This window comes from Antechinus flavipes, chromosome 6, assembly GCF_016432865.1.
Source record: "Antechinus flavipes isolate AdamAnt ecotype Samford, QLD, Australia chromosome 6, AdamAnt_v2, whole genome shotgun sequence".
NCBI classification, from domain to species: Eukaryota; Metazoa; Chordata; class Mammalia; order Dasyuromorphia; family Dasyuridae; genus Antechinus; species Antechinus flavipes.
In genome coordinates this window covers 204,233,447-204,253,297 of record NC_067403.1, presented here as the reverse complement: position 1 = coordinate 204,253,297, position 19,851 = coordinate 204,233,447, and the positions used below count along the sequence as shown (strand labels likewise).

General features: G+C 35.4%; 1 protein-coding gene across 3 annotated transcripts in view; it reads right to left on the bottom strand.

Annotated features, from left to right (window-relative positions):
* Positions 1–19,851, bottom strand: part of UEVLD (UEV and lactate/malate dehyrogenase domains) — a 64,589-nt gene that overhangs the window by 21,243 nt on the left and 23,495 nt on the right. For 2 of the 3 annotated variants that reach the window (XM_051964062.1, XM_051964063.1), the window contains exons 5-7: positions 19,293–19,428; positions 17,678–17,787; positions 5,274–5,376 (exon numbers count right to left, since the gene is read on the bottom strand). In XM_051964062.1, coding sequence (XP_051820022.1) covers positions 5,274–5,376; positions 17,678–17,787; positions 19,293–19,428 — 349 coding nt within the window. The remainder of the gene's footprint in view (positions 1–5,273; positions 5,377–17,677; positions 17,788–19,292; positions 19,429–19,851) is intronic. The other variant, XM_051964064.1, reaches the window with a different exon arrangement.

Here is a 19,851-nt window from a genome sequence, read left to right as displayed (position 1 = left end):
TTCTTCAGCAGAAAGGGATTGAGAATGAAAATAGTTTAAAAACCCCTGATCCAGAAGAATAAAGGATCAAGAATCTCAGAGAAAATAATGAAAAAAAGTGGTAAGGAAGGGGATTTAGCGGTATTAGGCCTCCAACTATATTATAAAGCATTAATCATCTAAAGATTTAATACTGGCTAAGAAACAAAAGTCAATCACTGGAAAAGATTAGGTACACAAAGAAGCAAAATAGCACCAGGTTTGATTAAACTCAAAGGTCCTAGCTATGAAGGGATAGGCACTCATTCGACAAAAAGTGTTGGGAAAACTGGATAGTAAACATGGACCAATATCTCAAATCATAAATCAAGATAAGCCCCCAAATAAAATACATGACTTAAACATTAAGAGTGACATCATAAACAAATTAGAGGACCAGGAAGAAATAAGTTTTCAGATCTATGGATGGAGGACTAATTTATAAGCTAAACAGGGGAGAGAGGATAACAGAAGATTAAAAAAGGAATATTCTATTACATAAAATTAGTAAGTTTTGGTAAAAAACAAAAAACAAATGATGAATCTAAAATTAGAAGAGAAGCAAGTAACTGGGGGAAAAAAAATCTTTGTAGCAAATTTCTTTTATAAGGGTATTACTTCCAAGATATATAAGGAACTGATTCAAATTTATAAGAATAAGAGCCATTCAACAATAGATAAATGATTAAAGGATATGAACAATTTTCAAAAGATTATCAAACAACCAAAAGCCAGATGAAAAAACATTCCAAACTATTAGTAACTAGAGAAATAAAAATTATAACAATTTGGAAGTTTTACCTTATACCCATCAAATTGGCAAAGTTGATTAAAAAATATATATATCAAATTTGGAGGGGCTATTTCCTAAGTGGCAGGTCTGACCATGTCACCTCCCTCCCTAATTCAATAAACTCCAGTGCCTCCTTATCATCTCTAAGATCAAATATAAAACTCTGATTGATATTTAAATCACTTCCCAACCTATTTCCTGCCCCGACCCCCACCTCCATCCGTATGCCCTTAACCTTTCCAGTTTTTTTATAGCTTAAACACATCTCTTACCCTCCATGTATTCTTTTTTTTTTTTTTCCTGAAGCAATTGGGGTTAAGTGATTTGTCCAGGTGTAATGCTGGAGAAACTGAACAAGATAGAGATTAGAGCCAGGGATCCTCAAACTACATCCAGTGGGCCAGATGCAGCCTTTCACCCAGGGCTAGGAAATTTCTTTATTTAAAGACCCACAAAACAAAGTTTTTGTTTTTACTATAGTCCGGCCTCCAACAGTCTGAGGCACAGTGAACTGGCCCCCTATTTAAAAAGTTTGAGGACCCCTGCATTAGACAGTATTTAACAATTTATTAAATGGAGAGATATACTGGGATCAAATGGATCCATGGTTTGGTCCCAGGGTTGAATGAGACTATCAATTTCAAGAATCCAGTAAACAATGAGAGTTCTCAAAGACATATAAAAACATGTCTCAGACACAGGGGGTAGACTGAAGTAGGGGTGGAGTAAGGGTACTGAGAACAGAATGAGGTTCTGACAAGATGGGGTGAGCCTCTGGAGAGGGGGATGACATAATCGGGGGAGTTACCCAGGACATTACCCGGGACATGGGGAGAGGCATCTTAATATTGATATCTGATATTCTAATAGCTTGGGATGGGGCATTCTGATGTTCTATCAAGTATTCTGATAAAGAGGGAGGGAAGATTTTGCAAAACTGAGAAGTAGGGAAACCGAGGTAGTACTGAGTCAGGATAATTAGGGAAACTGAGTCAGGACAATGAAAGGGTCCCTCCATGTAGTCTTCAAGCCACTGACACTGATCTCCTTGTTGCCCCTTGAATAAAGTACTTCACTTCTCAGTTTCAGAAAGTTTTACTGTTTGTCCCACATTCCTGAAATTCTCTCCCTCCTCATCTCAACCTCTTAGCTTTCCTGTATTCCTTCAAGTTCCAACCAAAATCTCACTCTCTACAGGAAATTCTTCCAATCCTCCTTAATACTAATGCGTTCTAAATGTTGATTATTTCCTACTTAGCCTGTATAGTTGTTTGCAAGTTATCTTCCCCATTAGATTCTGAGTTCCTTGAAAGGGTACCTCACTAGCTAACCTTGGGTAAATCAGGTAAACTCTCATACTCCTTTCCCAATTACTGGGCATGAAGATCCCAAAGTGTAGCTTTCAAAGCAGAAGTAACAAACATGACCTTGTTCTCCATCGATCACCATCCTGGAACCCCTGAAAAGGAAGACGCTTGCATCTCCAACAAATCAGGAATGGGATTTTTCCTGTACAAAAAAGGAAAAGCTAGGAAATCATCTTTGGAATTGCCACTTCACTACAATCAGGGGACCTATCAGACCACTGAGCCAACTTGGATGTCAATTTGAAGACCATTATTAACCCTGTCTCCACAAAGTTTTAAGTGATATTTTAAAAATCTATTTTGGACACAAAAATCTTTTATATAGATTTTCTTTTGTCTTCTTCACCAATGTAAGTGTTTAGGTTACTACATAATCACAAGTATTCAGAAATATATGCAGCCAAATGAAAGAATTGAAGTGGATAGGAGACAGTATTAAACTATTTTCAATGTTAAATTCTTCAAAATCCAGGAAGATCTTATTCCAATTGCTGGAGTGAATGGCCCTAATTTAGATGTATCACACAGACTCCTGACAAAAGAAATATTTCCTATTCAGGATAAGGTCCTCCAAAATCTTTTTGATTATTATACTAATCATCTTGGAACAGTACAAAGCTTTCTCGGTGAAATCCATGCCAATGAAAAAGACTGGTTTAAAACAAAAAGGATAGGAGTACATTTTACCCACATTTTATCCAAGTGAATTAGTCTATCGATATGTATATTTTGGACAATAGGCTAGATGGACAATAAACTAGGCCAGGAATAGAATAAAAAGAAGAGAAGAACAGAATATATTTGGGAAATTGTGCCATGCTTTCAATGATCCTAAATTGCTGCTACAAAAATACAAGTCTTTAACACCAATATTCTCCCGGTGTTATATGGCTACAAACTAGAAAACATCATCATCTCCTCAGAAAAGAAACTTTAAGAAAACACAATAATTACTTCAAGTCATAAGAGACAATGTATCTATTAGGGTATATCCACTAGATGATTCACTAGTGATTTAAAGAGTATTTTAAGTAACTCAGGATGGTGCATCATCTCTACTTTTGTGATTCTTTACCAGAGGTGTGACTTCTTTTTTGCTAATTAATGTAATATAGCTGTATTATTTTGAGTCATAGTTCCCATTAAACAGAATCAGAAAAATTGTACATGACCCTCCCCACTACAAATGATAACTATCCAAATTTTAATTCAATAAATATTGTTAAGCACCAATTATGTGAAAGATGTTTACTTCCTACAGGTGATCTTGGACTGACCCATAAGAAATATTCCTCAGGTTTCTAGAAGGAGGTTTCTCCAAAGAGCCAGTTCAGTACAGCTGATTTCATCTTAACTTTCCACTTCTTCCCAGATCACTACTTGGGCTGCCAATCAGTCAACAAATATTTATGAAATAATTATTATGTTCTAGGCACTGTGTTAAGTTAACTAATACATTAAAAGACAAATCCTTTATCCCTTGAGAAAAGAAGGAAAAGCCAAAGCAGAAAAAAAATCGTTACCATTTCCCTTCTTACTCTTGCTCCTCTCTCTGTCCTTCAAGGAGTCTAGTACAATTTTACTAATCCATATCCTAAGTGCCCCATGCTGCAAAATTATTTCTTAACTCTCTCATATTCCTAAATCTGTCAAAATTTTGCTGTGGATCTGAACCAGGTGTAAGACCTATTCATAAGCTTACCACTTCCCACCTTTGCAATCTTCTTACCTCTGACTTCCCTTACACACTCTCTTTAAGCTTCAGTAACAGTGACCCCCTTGCTCCAGCTCCCAGCTCTGAATGTGCTCACTGGTTACCTACCCCTCAGTCCTAGAATTCTCTTCCTCCTCATTTCAGTTTAGCTTCTTTGGTTCACCTCAAGTGTCAAGTAAAATACTACCTTCTACAGGAAGCCTTTCTAGACTAGCATCTTCCCTCTGAAATTACCTCCACTTTATCCTGTCTCTATCTAGTTTGTACATAGTGGTCTGCTCTTTTCCCCATTAGGTCATGAGTTCCTTGAGGGCAAAGGCTGTCTTTATCTTTCTTTATATCCCCAACGTATAGCTCAGGGCCTAGCACAGAAATGAATATTTGCTTGATTTGACTTGCCTAATATGTGTAGCTATGAATCACTGATTCTTATTCCTCACACTGAGAGAGATCCAAATACCTGCCTTTTGTAGGTTGCTAACCTAGAGAGAGACATGAAATGGTCCATTCTCAAAAGCATGATGTCATAACTCCTTGTCATGAATGAGTCTTCCAATTCTACAACCACAGCCATAAACAAGGATCAGATCACTTCCTACTCTGAAGTTCTGACATGAAATTTAATTTCTAAACTAAACAATATTCTAAAAAATAAAAACCATCTTTTTTCCATCATCTTCCAGAGTTGTGTTTTATTTTGTCCATTACCTAGGAATTAGACTAAAAAATGGACTCAAGTTAAATAGTTGCTCATCCTTTAAAGTATTTTCTAAGAACTTATCATGTACAAGGGATTATGACATAGAAGGGAATACATTGTAGGAGACAAATTGACCTTTAGGAACTTTTTTCTTTTTTTTTTAAATAAAATCAACACTGGCAAATCCATAAACAATTTCTTGGGCTTTTGGGAGATTTGCATAGTGTTTCCACATAACTTATTTCCATCTTCCTGTAAACATAGCAAAAGCAACATTAAAGTATGGCTTGAACATGAGTATCTCAGCAGCAGCTGCAGCCCAAAACATAACAGATGCTGAGGAAAGGATCAAATCCTCATGACTGAGCTGTATCTGAACTAGAGTTAAATGCTGCCAATAAGGCAGCATGAAACCCAAGAATATCATATAGATAGACAAAGCCACTAGCAAAAAGGCAAGATTGGGTAGGGGAAAAAAATCAATACACTGAGAATGAGACCTGGTTCTAATTCTAGTTCTGTCGTTACTCTAAGGTTCTAAGACATGGGGCAAGTCACTTAACCTCTCCCAATTTCCTCTATACTAAATAATGTCTAAAATGTTCCTTTTTTCTCTGAAAATTCTTTAAACTGAATACCAAAGAATATACAGCAAGTTTCTTTCAAACAGAATAACCATACCTTTGCTGATTTCCACATTTTGCAATTCAAAAATGTCCATGTCCATTGTTCCTCCTTTTGTTCCTTCTGAAAATTCTATAAGGACTATCTTGTCTGCAATACCCTGTGTGTAAGGGAAAAAAAAACAAAAAAACAACTCTACTGCAAGAGAACAATAGCATTCACTTCAGAAATGATCAAGTACAGAATTTAGTACATTTTAGAACATGTTAAACAATGGATAGCAACACTATAACTCAACAGAGACAGATTCCCTCTGATTTATGAGGATGAAAAAGATTACATTTCTGCAAAATGACAAAAATACCAAAAGACTAGCAAATAAACAACTGATGAAAAAGAAATTTATAAATGTGATTTTTTTGATCTGGCTCCTAAGAAACAGAATTCTGGAAAGATTTAAATCAGAGAACCTAAATCTAGTCTGTTTTTTTTTATAGAATAGGCTAGTCCTCAAAAATGCATTAAAAAAAAAAATCACATGGAGAAATTTTCTTCAAGGCTCAAGTTTTCTATGGAATCTTTTCTTTTTCTTCTTTCTTGAATTACTTTGTACTGACTTATCTTTGTAGTGTAGAGCTTCTCACTACCTCTCCAAAGAATGAAAGCTCCTCAAATGTATTTCATTCTGTGTCTCCAGTGCTTTAAACATAAATTAAGAAATGCTTTCTGAATTGAACTGAATTTCTTTTTATACTAATACTACATGCAAGCAGTAAATTTCTCTGATTAAAATAGAAACTATGGCAAAAATCAAATACAATTATGACGGCAATGAGCTCAAAACTATTATTACATTACTGTGCTAATATGCAAAGCACTGTGCTAAGCACTTTTTACAAATAGTACCTCGTTTGATTGTCATAATACTAATACTCTGAGATCGGTGTTATTATTATTCTCATTTTGAAAAAAAAAGTAAGAAAAACAGAAAAGGAATACAAAAACAAAAGAGAACACTGTAGATCACCAATGAGGATTTAAAATATATAATAACAAATTACCAGATCAAGAAAGTATATGTATTCTAGTAGAAGAAATTATATTCATAAATGTCTATTTTTTCTTTACTTCCTTGCAAATTGTTATTTGGTTCTCTGCTGCACATCTAATTTACTTTATTCTTTTTTCCCCTTTTCATCCCCCACCCCAGTACCTCCAAACAAGCTACAGTCAAGAAAAGATATAGTTATGCATTCACATAGATATATACATCCATACACACACACATACACACACACACACACACACACACACACACACACACACATACAGACACACACACACACACACAGACACTCACACACACCCTACATTATCCTTATTTTATAGATAAGAAAACTGAAACAAACAGAGGTTATTCAGGTCTTCTTGACATCTGGTTCAACTTTTTTCCATTGCCCCAATACATGCCTCTAAGAAGTGTTCCTGTTTTTCTCAGTATGAACTATTATTTTGAATACAGCTGGTCAGCCTTCATAGTAATTGGAAGGCTACATCTAATTCTATAAAAGCTTGAGATAGCACCAGTATTGCAACAATAGTGATGGGGTTCTAGTGACAGTCAGAGAATTGTGGAAATCCCCTTTTGATTGGAGGCACAGGTCTTTTGTGGAAGAATTCAAGAACCTGAAGAGTTGTAAGTGGCAAAAATGAAAATTTATTACTGGATGAGAAGTCAGCTTTGCTAAGAGACTGACTTCCTAGTGGCAAAGTCCAATTAGGGAAATGGAGGCTGGTACTGAGAATGTCTTCACAGTGAGCAGGGTCCTGGTAGCTATGCCAAAGAGGCAAAGCATACTACTTTGGACATTCTGCAAAGAAGTGAGTTTAAAACTGTCCTTCAATAGGGAATCTTGAGGCTCAGGTTTCAGGTTGAAAAGAAAGCCAAAGTCTCCAGCCCTAGGTCTCCAACTGAATGGAAATCACTTTGAAGGCTTCTGGAATTTGGAATTTCCTGAAAAGGTTCTGCATCCCCAAAAGATCAATGGGGTGATTTGCCTTAGAAAAAGCCCAGCCAGGAGGATATACTCTCTCTCATAGACTCTTTGGAGTCTGGGAGACTCCAATCTCTCTTCTTTTGAAGATCAATAGGGGACACAATTTCAGAGTGATTAATTTTACAGATTAAAGAGAACACAGTTTCACACCCCCATCATCAGGAATAGAATGCTTCCAAGTCTAACACACGACAATGGAGAAGTGCATAGTAGAAAGAAGCAGACTGCAGAATAGTAGAAATAAAGGACCATGCAGTAGCATAAAAAATATCAAAGACATGTATGAAGTAGGTCAGTCACAGAGGAGGAATAACCAATGGATAATCCATCCCCATAATGTCAAAGTGGGCTAGAGAAGGGTGCCCAGAACATTAAGTAAACTCTTAGTGGAGGATTTATGGGAGGAAAAGGACAAGAGTTAGTCTGGATGGGTTGTGATTTTATCATGAAGGAATAAGCCCACATTCATAAAACGCCACATTCATCAAAATATGGGAGAACAATGAATGAACGTAAAAATGTCTATAGGTGATTATTATGGTGATGGAAGACTGTGGAAACCTCCAAGAATATAATAATATAGAATATAGATACTATAGCAATACTATCACAAATCAGACTCATATACTACATAGTTTTTGCTAATTTAAGATACTACACTTAAACATCAACAAATCTATAATTAAATAGATTCTGTACTTTATCTTGTACAGAAACAACCATAAGAAAGAATGATTGAAGAAATGAGATTTAGATCTGGAATGGACTCTAAGGCCAATAAATCATTTTACAAATGAGGAAGTACAATACAAATACAAAGACATTAAGTAACAATCTCATAGCATCTTACAGCCAAGGAAGGATTTGAGACAAGATCTGAATTCATTATTACTGATTCAAGCCCAGCACTCAATCCACTGGAGTGGCACTTACATGCCACCACATACATACTAGGTCTTCAGAGCCCTAACAACACTAGTACCACCTTTGCCTCTAAATTTTTTCCCTTTGTTGAATTTATGTCCAGATTGTAAAGCTAAGTGAAATTGCTTAGCACTGTTTCAATCAATACTTAAAAAATAAATGTTCAATTAAGTAGCATTCTTTTTTTTCAATGAACACTCATTCATCAAGTATTCTAAAATTAAGAAAAATCATCTTCAAGCCAATAAAAATTACAACTATTTCAACTTTTTTTTTCTCCTAGGCTTTGTAATAAATTTTTATTCTATCCTTCAAAATCCAAAGATCACTTTTTATTGGTAGTGTAAACAGAATCAGAGTTCAATAACTCTGCCTTCTTTCTACCATCTATTATCATTAATTTATACATCATAAACTGCAGAAGCATGCTTACTTTTATCTTTTTTCTCCATTATAATTTTTTTAAAAATATATATTTTATTTTCCCAAATACATGCAAAGATAATTTTCAACATTCACTTTTACAAAACCTTTTATTCCAAATTTTTCTCCCCTCTCTGCCCACCCAAATTGTTCAACTTTCCAAAAAAAAAAAAAATCCATTTGCTGTTGGAATCAACAGGAAAATGTTGGTTCAGAGAGTAAGGGGTGGGATGAGAGGAAGATGGGAGATTAGCACAGTGCCTAGCATATAATAGGTACTTAATATTGATTGATTGATTGATGGAGGGACATCTATGTGGTAATCAACTTAGGTCATCTTCATCTTAGAACAATATGTACAAGAATAGGAAATATGATAAACAGAAACAGTACTATTTACATATATTTTTGGCCACATGAATTCTAAAGAAGCATCATGATAAAAGTGGGACAAAGAGAATTTAGATTAATATTGATTGAGTACTATTTATTTATTTTTGATTTTATTTTTTGTTGAGGCAATTGGGGTTAAGTGACTTGCCTAGGGTCACACAATTAGGAAGTGTTAAATGTCTGAGGCCAAATTTGAATTCAGATCCTCCTGACTTCAGGGCTGGTATGCTGTCCATTGCACCATCTAGCTACCCCCTACTATTTATTTATTGATCTTATTAATAATTAATTGATTTTGTCCTGGAACTGTTTTTGTTGCATAACTGTTAAGTCATGGTTTTTTTTACAAAAGGTCAAGACTTTCAAGGGAACTAATGAAAAAGAAAAAATCAAATGAAGATGGCCCAGCTGTGCCAGATTTAAAACTATATTATAAAGCAGCAGTTACCAAAACTATTTAGTATTGGCTAAGAAACAGACTATTTGATCAGTGGAATAGGTTCAAAGGACAAAATACTTAATAACTTTAATAATCTAATGTTTGACAAACCCAAAAACTCCAGCTTTTGGGATAAGAATGTACTGTTTGACAAAAACTTCTGGGAAAATTGGAAATTAGTATGGCAGAAACTAGGCATTGACCCACACTTAACACCATACACCACGATAAGGTCAAAATGAGTTCATGATCTAGGCATAAAGAATGAGATTATTAATAAATTAGAAGAACATAGGATAGTTTAACTCTCAGACCTGTGGAAGAGAAAGGAATTTGTGACCAAAGAACTAGAGATCGTTATTGATCACAAAGTAGAAAATTTTGATTATATCAAATTGAAAAGTTTTTGTACAAACAAAACTAATGCAAACAAGATTAGAAGGGAAGCAACAAACTGGGAAAACATCTACACAGTTAAAGGTTCTGATAAAGACCTCATTTCCAAAATATATAGAGAACTGACTCAAATTTATAAGAAATCAAGCCTTTCTCCAATTGATAAATGGTCAAAGGATATGAACAGACAATTTTCAGATGATGAAATTGAAACTATTACCATTCATATGAAAGAGTGTTCCAAATCATTACTGATCAGAGAAATGCAAATTAAGACAACTCTGAGATACCACTACACACCTGTCAGACTGGTTAAGATGACAGGAAAAAATAATGATGAATGTTGGAGGGGATGTGGGAAAACTGGGACACTATTGCATTGTTGGTGGAGTTGTGAACGAATCCAACCATTCTGGAGAGCAATCTGGAATTATGCCCAAAAAATTATCAAATTGTGCATACCCTTTGATCCAGCAGTGTTTCTATTGGGCTTATATCCCAAAGAAATACTAAAGAAGGGAAAGGGACCTGTATGTGCCAAAATGTTTGTAGCAGCCCTGTTTGTAGTGGCTAGAAACTGGAAAATGAATGGATGCCCATCAATTGGAGAATGGCTGGGTAAATTGTGGTATATGAATGTTATGGAATATTATTGTTCTGTAAGAAATGACCAGCAGGATGAATACAGAGAGGACTGGCGAGACTTACATGAACTGATGCTAAGTGAAATGAGCAGAACCAGGAGATCATTATACACTTCGACAACGATATTGTATGAGGACATATTTTGATGGAAGGGGATTTCTTTGACAAAGAGACCTGAGTTTCAATTGATAAATGACGGACAAAAGCAGCTACACCCAAAGAAAGAACACTGGGAAACGAATGTGAACTATCTGCATTTTTGTTTTTCTTCCCGGGTTATTTATACCTTCTGAATCCAATTCTCCCTATGCAACAAGAGAACTGTTCGGTTCTGCAAACATATATTGTATCTAGGATATATTGCAACATATCCAACATATAAAGGACTGCTTGCCATCTAGGGGAGGGGGTGGAGGGAGGGAGGGAAAAAAAATTGGAACAGAAACGAGTGTCAATATAAAGTAATTATTAAATAAAAATTAAAAAAATGCTATTAAAAAAATTAAAAAATAAAATAAAATAAAGAAAAAAAAAAAACTGGGAAAACATTTTTACCATCAAAGGTTCTATTAAAGTCCTCATTTCCAAAATATATGAGAACTGACTCAAATTTATAAGAAATCAAGCCTTTCTCCAATTGATAAATGGTCAAAGGATATGAACAGACAATTTTCAGATGATGAAATTGAAACTATTACCATTCATATGAAAGAGTGTTCCAAATCATTACTGATCAGAGAAATGCAAATTAAGACAACTCTGAGATACCACTACACACCTGTCAGACTGGTTAAGATGACAGGAAAAAATAATGATGAATGTTGGAGGGGATGTGGGAAAACTGGGACACTATTGCATTGTTGGTGGAGTTGTGAACGAATCCAACCATTCTGGAGAGCAATCTGGAATTATGCCCAAAAAATTATCAAATTGTGCATACCCTTTGATCCAGCAGTGTTTCTATTGGGCTTATATCCCAAAGAAATACTAAAGAAGGGAAAGGGACCTGTATGTGCCAAAATGTTTGTAGCAGCCCTGTTTGTAGTGGCTAGAAACTGGAAAATGAATGGATGCCCATCAATTGGAGAATGGCTGGGTAAATTGTGGTATATGAATGTTATGGAATATTATTGTTCTGTAAGAAATGACCAGCAGGATGAATACAGAGAGGACTGGCGAGACTTACATGAACTGATGCTAAGTGAAATGAGCAGAACCAGGAGATCATTATACACTTCGACAACGATATTGTATGAGGACATATTTTGATGGAAGGGGATTTCTTTGACAAAGAGACCTGAGTTTCAATTGATAAATGACGGACAAAAGCAGCTACACCCAAAGAAAGAACACTGGGAAACGAATGTGAACTATCTGCATTTTTGTTTTTCTTCCCGGGTTATTTATACCTTCTGAATCCAATTCTCCCTATGCAACAAGAGAACTGTTCGGTTCTGCAAACATATATTGTATCTAGGATATATTGCAACATATCCAACATATAAAGGACTGCTTGCCATCTAGGGGAGGGGGTGGAGGGAGGGAGGGAAAAAAAATTGGAACAGAAACGAGTGTCAATATAAAGTAATTATTAAATAAAAATTAAAAAAATGCTATTAAAAAAATTAAAAAATAAAATAAAATAAAGAAAAAAAAAAACTGGGAAAACATTTTTACCATCAAAGGTTCTATTAAAGTCCTCATTTCCAAAATATATGAGAATTGACTCTAATTTATAAGAAATCAAGCCTTTCTCCAATTGATAAATGGTCAAAGGATATGAACAGACAATTTTCAGATGATGAAATTGAAACTATTACCATTCATATGAAAGAGTGTTCCAAATCATTACTGATCAGAGAAATGCAAATTAAGACAACTCTGAGATACCACTACACACCTGTCAGACTGGTTAAGATGACAGGAAAAAATAATGATGAATGTTGGAGGGGATGTGGGAAAACTGGGACACTATTGCATTGTTGGTGGAGTTGTGAACGAATCCAACCATTCTGGAGAGCAATCTGGAATTATGCTCCAAAAGTTATCAAACTGCGCATACCCTTTGATCCAGCAGTGTTACTACTGGGCTTATATCGCAAAGAGATACTAAAGAAGGGAAAGGGACCTGTATGTATAAGAATATTTGTGGCAGCCCTCTTTGTAGTGGCCAGAAACTGGAAACTGAGTGAATGCCCATCAATTGGAGAATGGCTGAATAAATTGTGGTATACGAATGTTATAGAATATTATTGTTCTGTAAGAAATGACCAGCAGGATGATTTCAGAAAGGCCTGGACGCTGAGTGAACTGAGCAGGACCAGGAGATCATTATATACTTCAATAACAATACTATATGATGATCAATTCTGATGGATGTGGCCCTCTTCAACAATGAGATGAACCAAATCAGTTCCAATAGAACAGTAATGAATTGAACCAGTTACATCCAGTGAAAGAACTCAGGGAAATGAGTGTGAACCACCATATAGAATTCCCAATCCCTCTATTTTTGTCTGCCTGCATTTTTTATTTCCTTCACAAATTAATTGTACATTATTTCAAAGTCCGATTCTTCTTGTGCAGCAAAATAACTGTATGGACATGTATACATATATTGTATTTAATATATACTTTAACATATTTAACATGTATTGGTCTACCTGCCATCTTGGGGAGGATGTAGGGGGAAAGAGGGGAAAAACTGGAGCAAAAGGTTTTGTAATTGTCAATGCTAAAAAATTACCCATGCATATATCTTGTAAATAAAAAGCTATAATTAAAAAAAAAAGTCATGGTTCTTTGTCTCTGAACTTAGTTTAGGGGTCAGCTGGCATGTAATAAATTAAGTTAAAGACCTTGACTCTTCTCAAGGAATTTAACTAACCTTGAAGAATGGATGTGAAAGCAAGGGAGTCAGGCCTAAAATCTTTATTCCACCAAGTTATCTTTCAAGGATGTCTAGTATGTTGTTAAAAAGTCTAGGCTGCTGTCTCACACCTGTACTCAAACAATAAGCACTTTTAACTTTCATGTGAGAAGAATGGGGTCATGCTCTTCCCGTGACTAAACTTCCCACCAATCCTGCTGTTCCCTGCACCTCAGCTCTGTACCCAATCATGTTGCCCTTAATTCCACAATGTCATTTATCCTATTTTGTTCTTTGTTTTTTTGTACTACATCAAGGGTAAATTATTTAAGTTGAAAACGCCACAAGCCAAGAGTAAAGTGGAGGGAGAGTTGGTGCGTGACTTTGTTCACAGGTGACTGAGCATTCAGTGCAGCCTCTGAGGCTGGGATTCAACAAAATATGCATCAGTTCTCTTCCACTTGTGCTAATTTTGACCTGACAATTAACACCAAGAAAACCGAGGTTCCTCACCAACCAACACCACGCCATTCACATGTGGAACAAGCACTTACAGCAGATGGAGACACTTTGAATGTCGTGGATTAGTGCACTGACCTTGGCAAGGATTTTCCAGGGATGTCCACATGGATGACGAGGTTGATGCACACACTGCCAGAGCTGGCCAGCTCAATGTTTGGGAGATTCTGAAGGAAAGTATGGGAAAGACTGCTAACAAACTGAAGGTCCACAGGCTTGTTGTGTGACTCATTGTTATATGCCTGTGGAAACTGAACAGTGTGCCAGCATCATGCCAGGACCCTGAATTGATTCCATTTCAGCTGTCCTAGAAAGAATCTGAGGATCACCTGGCAAGATAAAGGAACTGGACCCTAACATTCTTTCTCAAGCTGAATTGCAAGTTGTTCAAATGCCAAAAGTATATTTGCTTGAAAGACTATTTTATGGAGAGCTCACACAAGGTAAGTGCTCACATGAAAGCCAGAAGAAGCAGTACGAGGACATTCAAGATCTCTCTGAAGAACTTTGAAATTGATTGAGAGACATGGGAGACACTGGCACAGGAATACCCAGCATGGTTCGCCCACATCAAAGAAGGCATCACAATCAAAGAAGAATTGTAGAAGCTCAAAAGAAACATGAAATGGGCAGATTTAGAGACCTTTCCATTCCAAATGTTCATCTGGACTATTTATGTCTGACCTATGGTATAATTTTCCAAGCTTGTGCTGGTCTGAGCAGCCACAGTTGGACACACTGTACCTTGATCCAAACACAGTGATAATCATTTTTGTCCTTTTCAAGAGCAAAGTATGACAACTAACTTCCCAACCTAACCCGCTCCCCCCCAAAAAAAAATCAATCAAAAAAATTTTAAAGGAGGGGTATGGGTTTTCTCCCATAGTGCTCTCTGGCCCAAAGAGCTTTAAGGGAGGTGTGAACACAAAGGTGTAAACACAAGCATTGTACTAATTAGTTCTACTTAGTACCTTGTTTCAGGTTCTGGCCAAAATCTTCTTGTAAGATTAGATCAACTCTAATTAGTTAGCAGTTTGTAAGGATTCCAACATCTCCCCCTTTCTTTTGTTAGATGAAAACACCAAAGGAAATAGGAAATCTAATCAGATTAGTGGGTTTCTGAAGGGGTACACATAAATCCATCAATATGGGCCAGAACTTTGTAACAGATATACATGGTATACATAAATCCATCAATATGGGAGGCATTATACATAATTTACATAAGCACATAGCAATATAACACAGGCTAGTAGTAATGTAACAACATGAATCAACCTGAAAATTTACACACCTTAAATGATTTCCAAAAATTAATAGGAGATATCCAATGGATGCGTCCAATATTAGGTTTAACTACCAATCAATTGCAACCCCTATATGACATTTTAAGGGGAGACACTGCTTTAAATTCACCATGCCGGCTTACAAAAGAAGCTCAAGAGGCTTTGAGAGAAGTTGAACTGGCTTTATCCAATGTAGTTGAAAGAGTAACTCAAAAACCCCTGGAAATATCAGTTTTTGCTACGAAAGAAGCACCCACAGCAGTCCTTCATCAAGGAGACGGTGTAATAGAGTGGGTGAACCTCCCAGCACAACCAGAACAAAGCCTTACGCCTTACCCAGTGCTTGTGGCTAGAATTCTATTAAAGGCTGGGAGAAGGGGATTATGGGTTTTCTCCCATAGTGCTCTCTGGCCCAAAGAACTTTAAGGGAGGTGTGAACACAAAGGTGTAAACACAAGCATTGTACTAATTAGTTCTACTTAGTACCTTGTTTCAGGTTCTGGCCAAAATCTTCTTGTAAGATTAGATCAACTCTAATTAGTTAGCAGTTTGTAAGGATTCCAACAGAGGGGGAAAGTATCCTTTTGCTTCAGGTGTTTAGCATAATGATTGAGGTAAGCCACTGACATTTATTGGCCGGCAGCATGGCTCTGTTAATAAATGTTATCTTGCAGATTTGCCTCACTTTACCCTTTTCTTAAATTTCAATTACAACAGATTAGGCCTATAATTTCATTGATATTAGGAAATGGGATACTAGATGAAAAAACTCCCTTCATCAACAAATGCAGGTCAATACCTGCTCTGAAATTTGCAGTTTTGAAGACAGAATTGCCTCAAGCACTGAGAGATTAATACCTGGGTTACACAGACTTGAGGAGCAGAGACCACCAGCTTCAAATCTTTGAGGCACCAAGGCCAACTTTTTATCCATAAAGCCACAGTACCTCTTAGAAATGAACAGTATGAAACTATTACCATATCTCTTTCTCTCTCTCTCTATATATATATATATACATATGTAAAATTCTTATGTAATTATAAGAGTTTTGTTCTTAATTTTTTAGCTATCATATTGAATTCAAAGTCATTCAAAGAAATAAGACCTACTGGCCTGGAACTATATAAACTTTAATTGAAAACTAAAAATTCAGAGGGCAAATAAGAATGCTAATTCAAAAAGTTAGAGCTCCCATCTCTAGGTAGATATAAGTAATATTCCTAAGGATGTATTCTTCATTGAGACTAGGTACAGTGTAAACAGTAAAGCCAGATGGTCCCATTCACTGCAGTAAAAACTATTTGTTGTTTATACAATTGCCTCAACCCAGTTACCTTACTTAGATCAAAGGGATATCTTTAACAAATCTAAAAGTATTTGGTGACCTCTCTTCTTCTTTTGATCCTAGAAAAGAGAATGCTTTCTTATTAAGATAACAAACCCCACCAGCTGCAAGACTATTCTTCCTCCAGTCTTCTCCTTTTTACTTAGGCAGAATCCCCCTTTCTCTATTTATCCCTAATACTGAGATAAGACGATTTATTTATGAATCCTTAAGTTGCTCTAGAATGCTGCTAATTGGCTGTGTATTCTAAATGAATCTGGAGAGGTAAACAAAACAAACCTGTTCCTAAGAAAAATGAAGCTGTTATCAACTAATAAATGTTTCTTTTCATTTTGGTTAGTTAACAACCAATCAGTGGATCCAGCTGATGGATAAGATGCTTCAAGGACTCTCCAGGAACTCAGGCTGAGAAATTCCCAAACAGAACCTTTACTTTAACACTGGACAAATAATTTGGCCCTTTTAAAAAGCTGTTCTAGAAGATAGATTTAATCCATCTGGACACAATTTACAAAATGAATAAAGAGGAAAAGAGACAGAAATTCTATGAGAAATACACCTTATCTGCATGTTGTATTTCATTCATAAAACACAACTAAATAAATCATAAGCTACAAAGGGTTAACACTGTCAAAGAATATTAATTAAGGAAACAGCTGAGACCACCCCCCTTTCCCAACAAAGGCCGAACTATGTATAACCTGAAAGAAAAAAGAACCATATCCAAAAACAAAGTCACCATTTTCTAAAATGCTAATTTCAGAAAAGAGCTAAAATAAATGAAAACTAAGGGAGAAGGATATTAGATTGGCAAGCTCAATAAAAACCAGATGATTCACAAAAGGCACAAAAGAATCTATGTGACTAAATCAGATACTCAGTTGCAGTTTTTCATTTGATTATAATAAGGTCATTGTTCAATCAACTATTTCAAAGCTTATTTCATGACTAACTGCTAACTGTGAAACATCACTGATGAAAGCTTTCAGCTGTTTTTAATCAACTTACTAAGTATATTTTAAGGGAAAAAGAGGAAAATTTGTAAAAACAAATTGAAACTACTATTCTGAACATCAAATATCTGAATCAAAACAAAAATTTACCAGAAACTGTTAACAACATTCAACAATGACATTAGTAACCATTATGATAAAAATCTTGTACCTTTGCTAAAATTGATAATACACAAGCAATTCCCAACTCTCCACTTCCAACCACAGTAATTTTGTTGACACTTTTGTTTTCTTGACTTTTTGAATTTATGTCAGAAATACCTAAAAAAAAAGAGATGAATTTGTTAGCAAAATTCTAAAACAAAGAAAATCTTTGATATTTTTTCTTTTTAATTCCTTTTTTAAAATTCTGAACTAACATTAAATAAAATTTCCAAATACAAAGTAGAAAAAAAATTAATCTTACATGAAAACAAATTTCTATTATGGACAGCTTACTTTTTTCTTTTAAGTATACAATAAATTCAGCATATAGTTTTCAAAGCTGTCCTTATCTGTGATTCTTTCTGATCTTCCTTCTGTTGTCTTCTTGCATTAAAAAAAAATTTCTTTATGATTTTTTTTTTTGATACCCAATCCCAAAAGCTCTCTTCATCCTACTATACAGGTCCTAAATTGAACAACAATAAAAGGAAAACAAAGCTCTCATAGCAGGAAATGTGGAGGAGTCAAACAAAACAAATTTCCACTTTGACTATATTTTTAAAAAACAACAATCTCATTCTGAATCTTGTACCTTGTTGTTTTTTAAAGTGTATCAGATCTCAGAAAATGAGACAAAACTAATCAAATTTAGATTTTTTGAGTTTCACACAATACTAGTGATGAAGTTCTCAGTTACTGGATAGGGATTGGCAGAGAGAGCCTGAAGTACTGATAAATTTCATCCCTGTGGCAACAAGGGAAGGGCATTGATGAGGATCAGTTTAACCCATCCTCTGTGGAAGTTGTGGATAGCCCCATCTTGCTATGTCTATTCAGAAATATAAGTTACATCAAACCCCATGAGGTTAAATTTCCCCTATAATTCTGTCCATAGCTCACGCCATCTATGTAGAACCCCTTTGGGGTTAGCCCACCACAGCGTTCCTCCTCATGGTGTCTTCTCTTACCCTTCTCCCAACCCTTATGGTGTCTTTCTCTTTCTTACAGTGAACTCTATTTTAAAGTGCTAAACTCTATGGATTTAATCTGCCAACAATAATATACTCCCATCTTATGGAATATTTGCTTCTTCCTGGTTAATTGTCAGTTTACCTAGGGACCTTGTCTTTTCCAGTGTTAACTGTTAAAACTCCTTTCCTTAATAAATATATGCTCTTCCAAATCTATTTATTTACCACTCATGGTGTCTATTGTATTTCTTCATTTTCTCTGTAACCTCTTCTCCTAAATAAACCTATATTTTGCTAAAGAAAATGATCATTGTGAATTTTTCATGTGACCAAACCCCAACATTTGGTGCCAATTGCTCTCATCATATGGTTCATTTTTTATTTCCTTCACAAGTTAAGTATATATTATTTCAAAATCCGATTCTTCTTGTGCAGCAAAATAACTACATGGATATGTATACATATAATATATTTAACATACACTTTAACATTTTTAACATGTATTGGTCTACCTGCTTGCTATCTGGGGGAGTGGGGAGGGGCAACAAGGGGAAAAGTTGGAATAGAAGGTTTTGCAATTGTCAATGCTGAAAAATTATCCATGCATATAACTTGTAAATAAAAAGCCATTAAAAAAAAAAGAATACAAACCTTGAGTGATTTTTGAAATATAGGCTAGCAATTCTACCTGCTGAGCCTCATCAGAAGCCGATAAGGAATACAGAGGAAGCTCCTCCTGAAACTTGATAATCATTTCACTGATTAACCCCGTGATGACTGATTTAGGCTAGGAAATAAACATAAAGAGAATAGTTACCATCTCTTTAAGATTTAGGAGTTTCCCTAGTTATGATAAAAATGTATTATCAAGGTCAGTAACAGCCCCTCATAAAGCAGCACAAAACAAACAAAAACATTATGAATTTATAATCAAATGAGCAATAATCTCAACGTAGACAACCATGTCAGAGCAAGAAATATTATGTTAAAAGTTATGTGAGGGATTGTTAATACAAAAAAAAGGAAGCACTCAGATTATCCACCAACCAGACATATAACAAAAAGCAAGTCAAATTAGAACTATATACTTAGAAAACAAATCAGAAAAAAGGATAGTGAAGAATAAATAACAAAAATATTATTCCAGTTCTAAGAGTATATGATAAACCATTAATACAAATATCAGTTTGAAGATTTATCATTTTCTTCA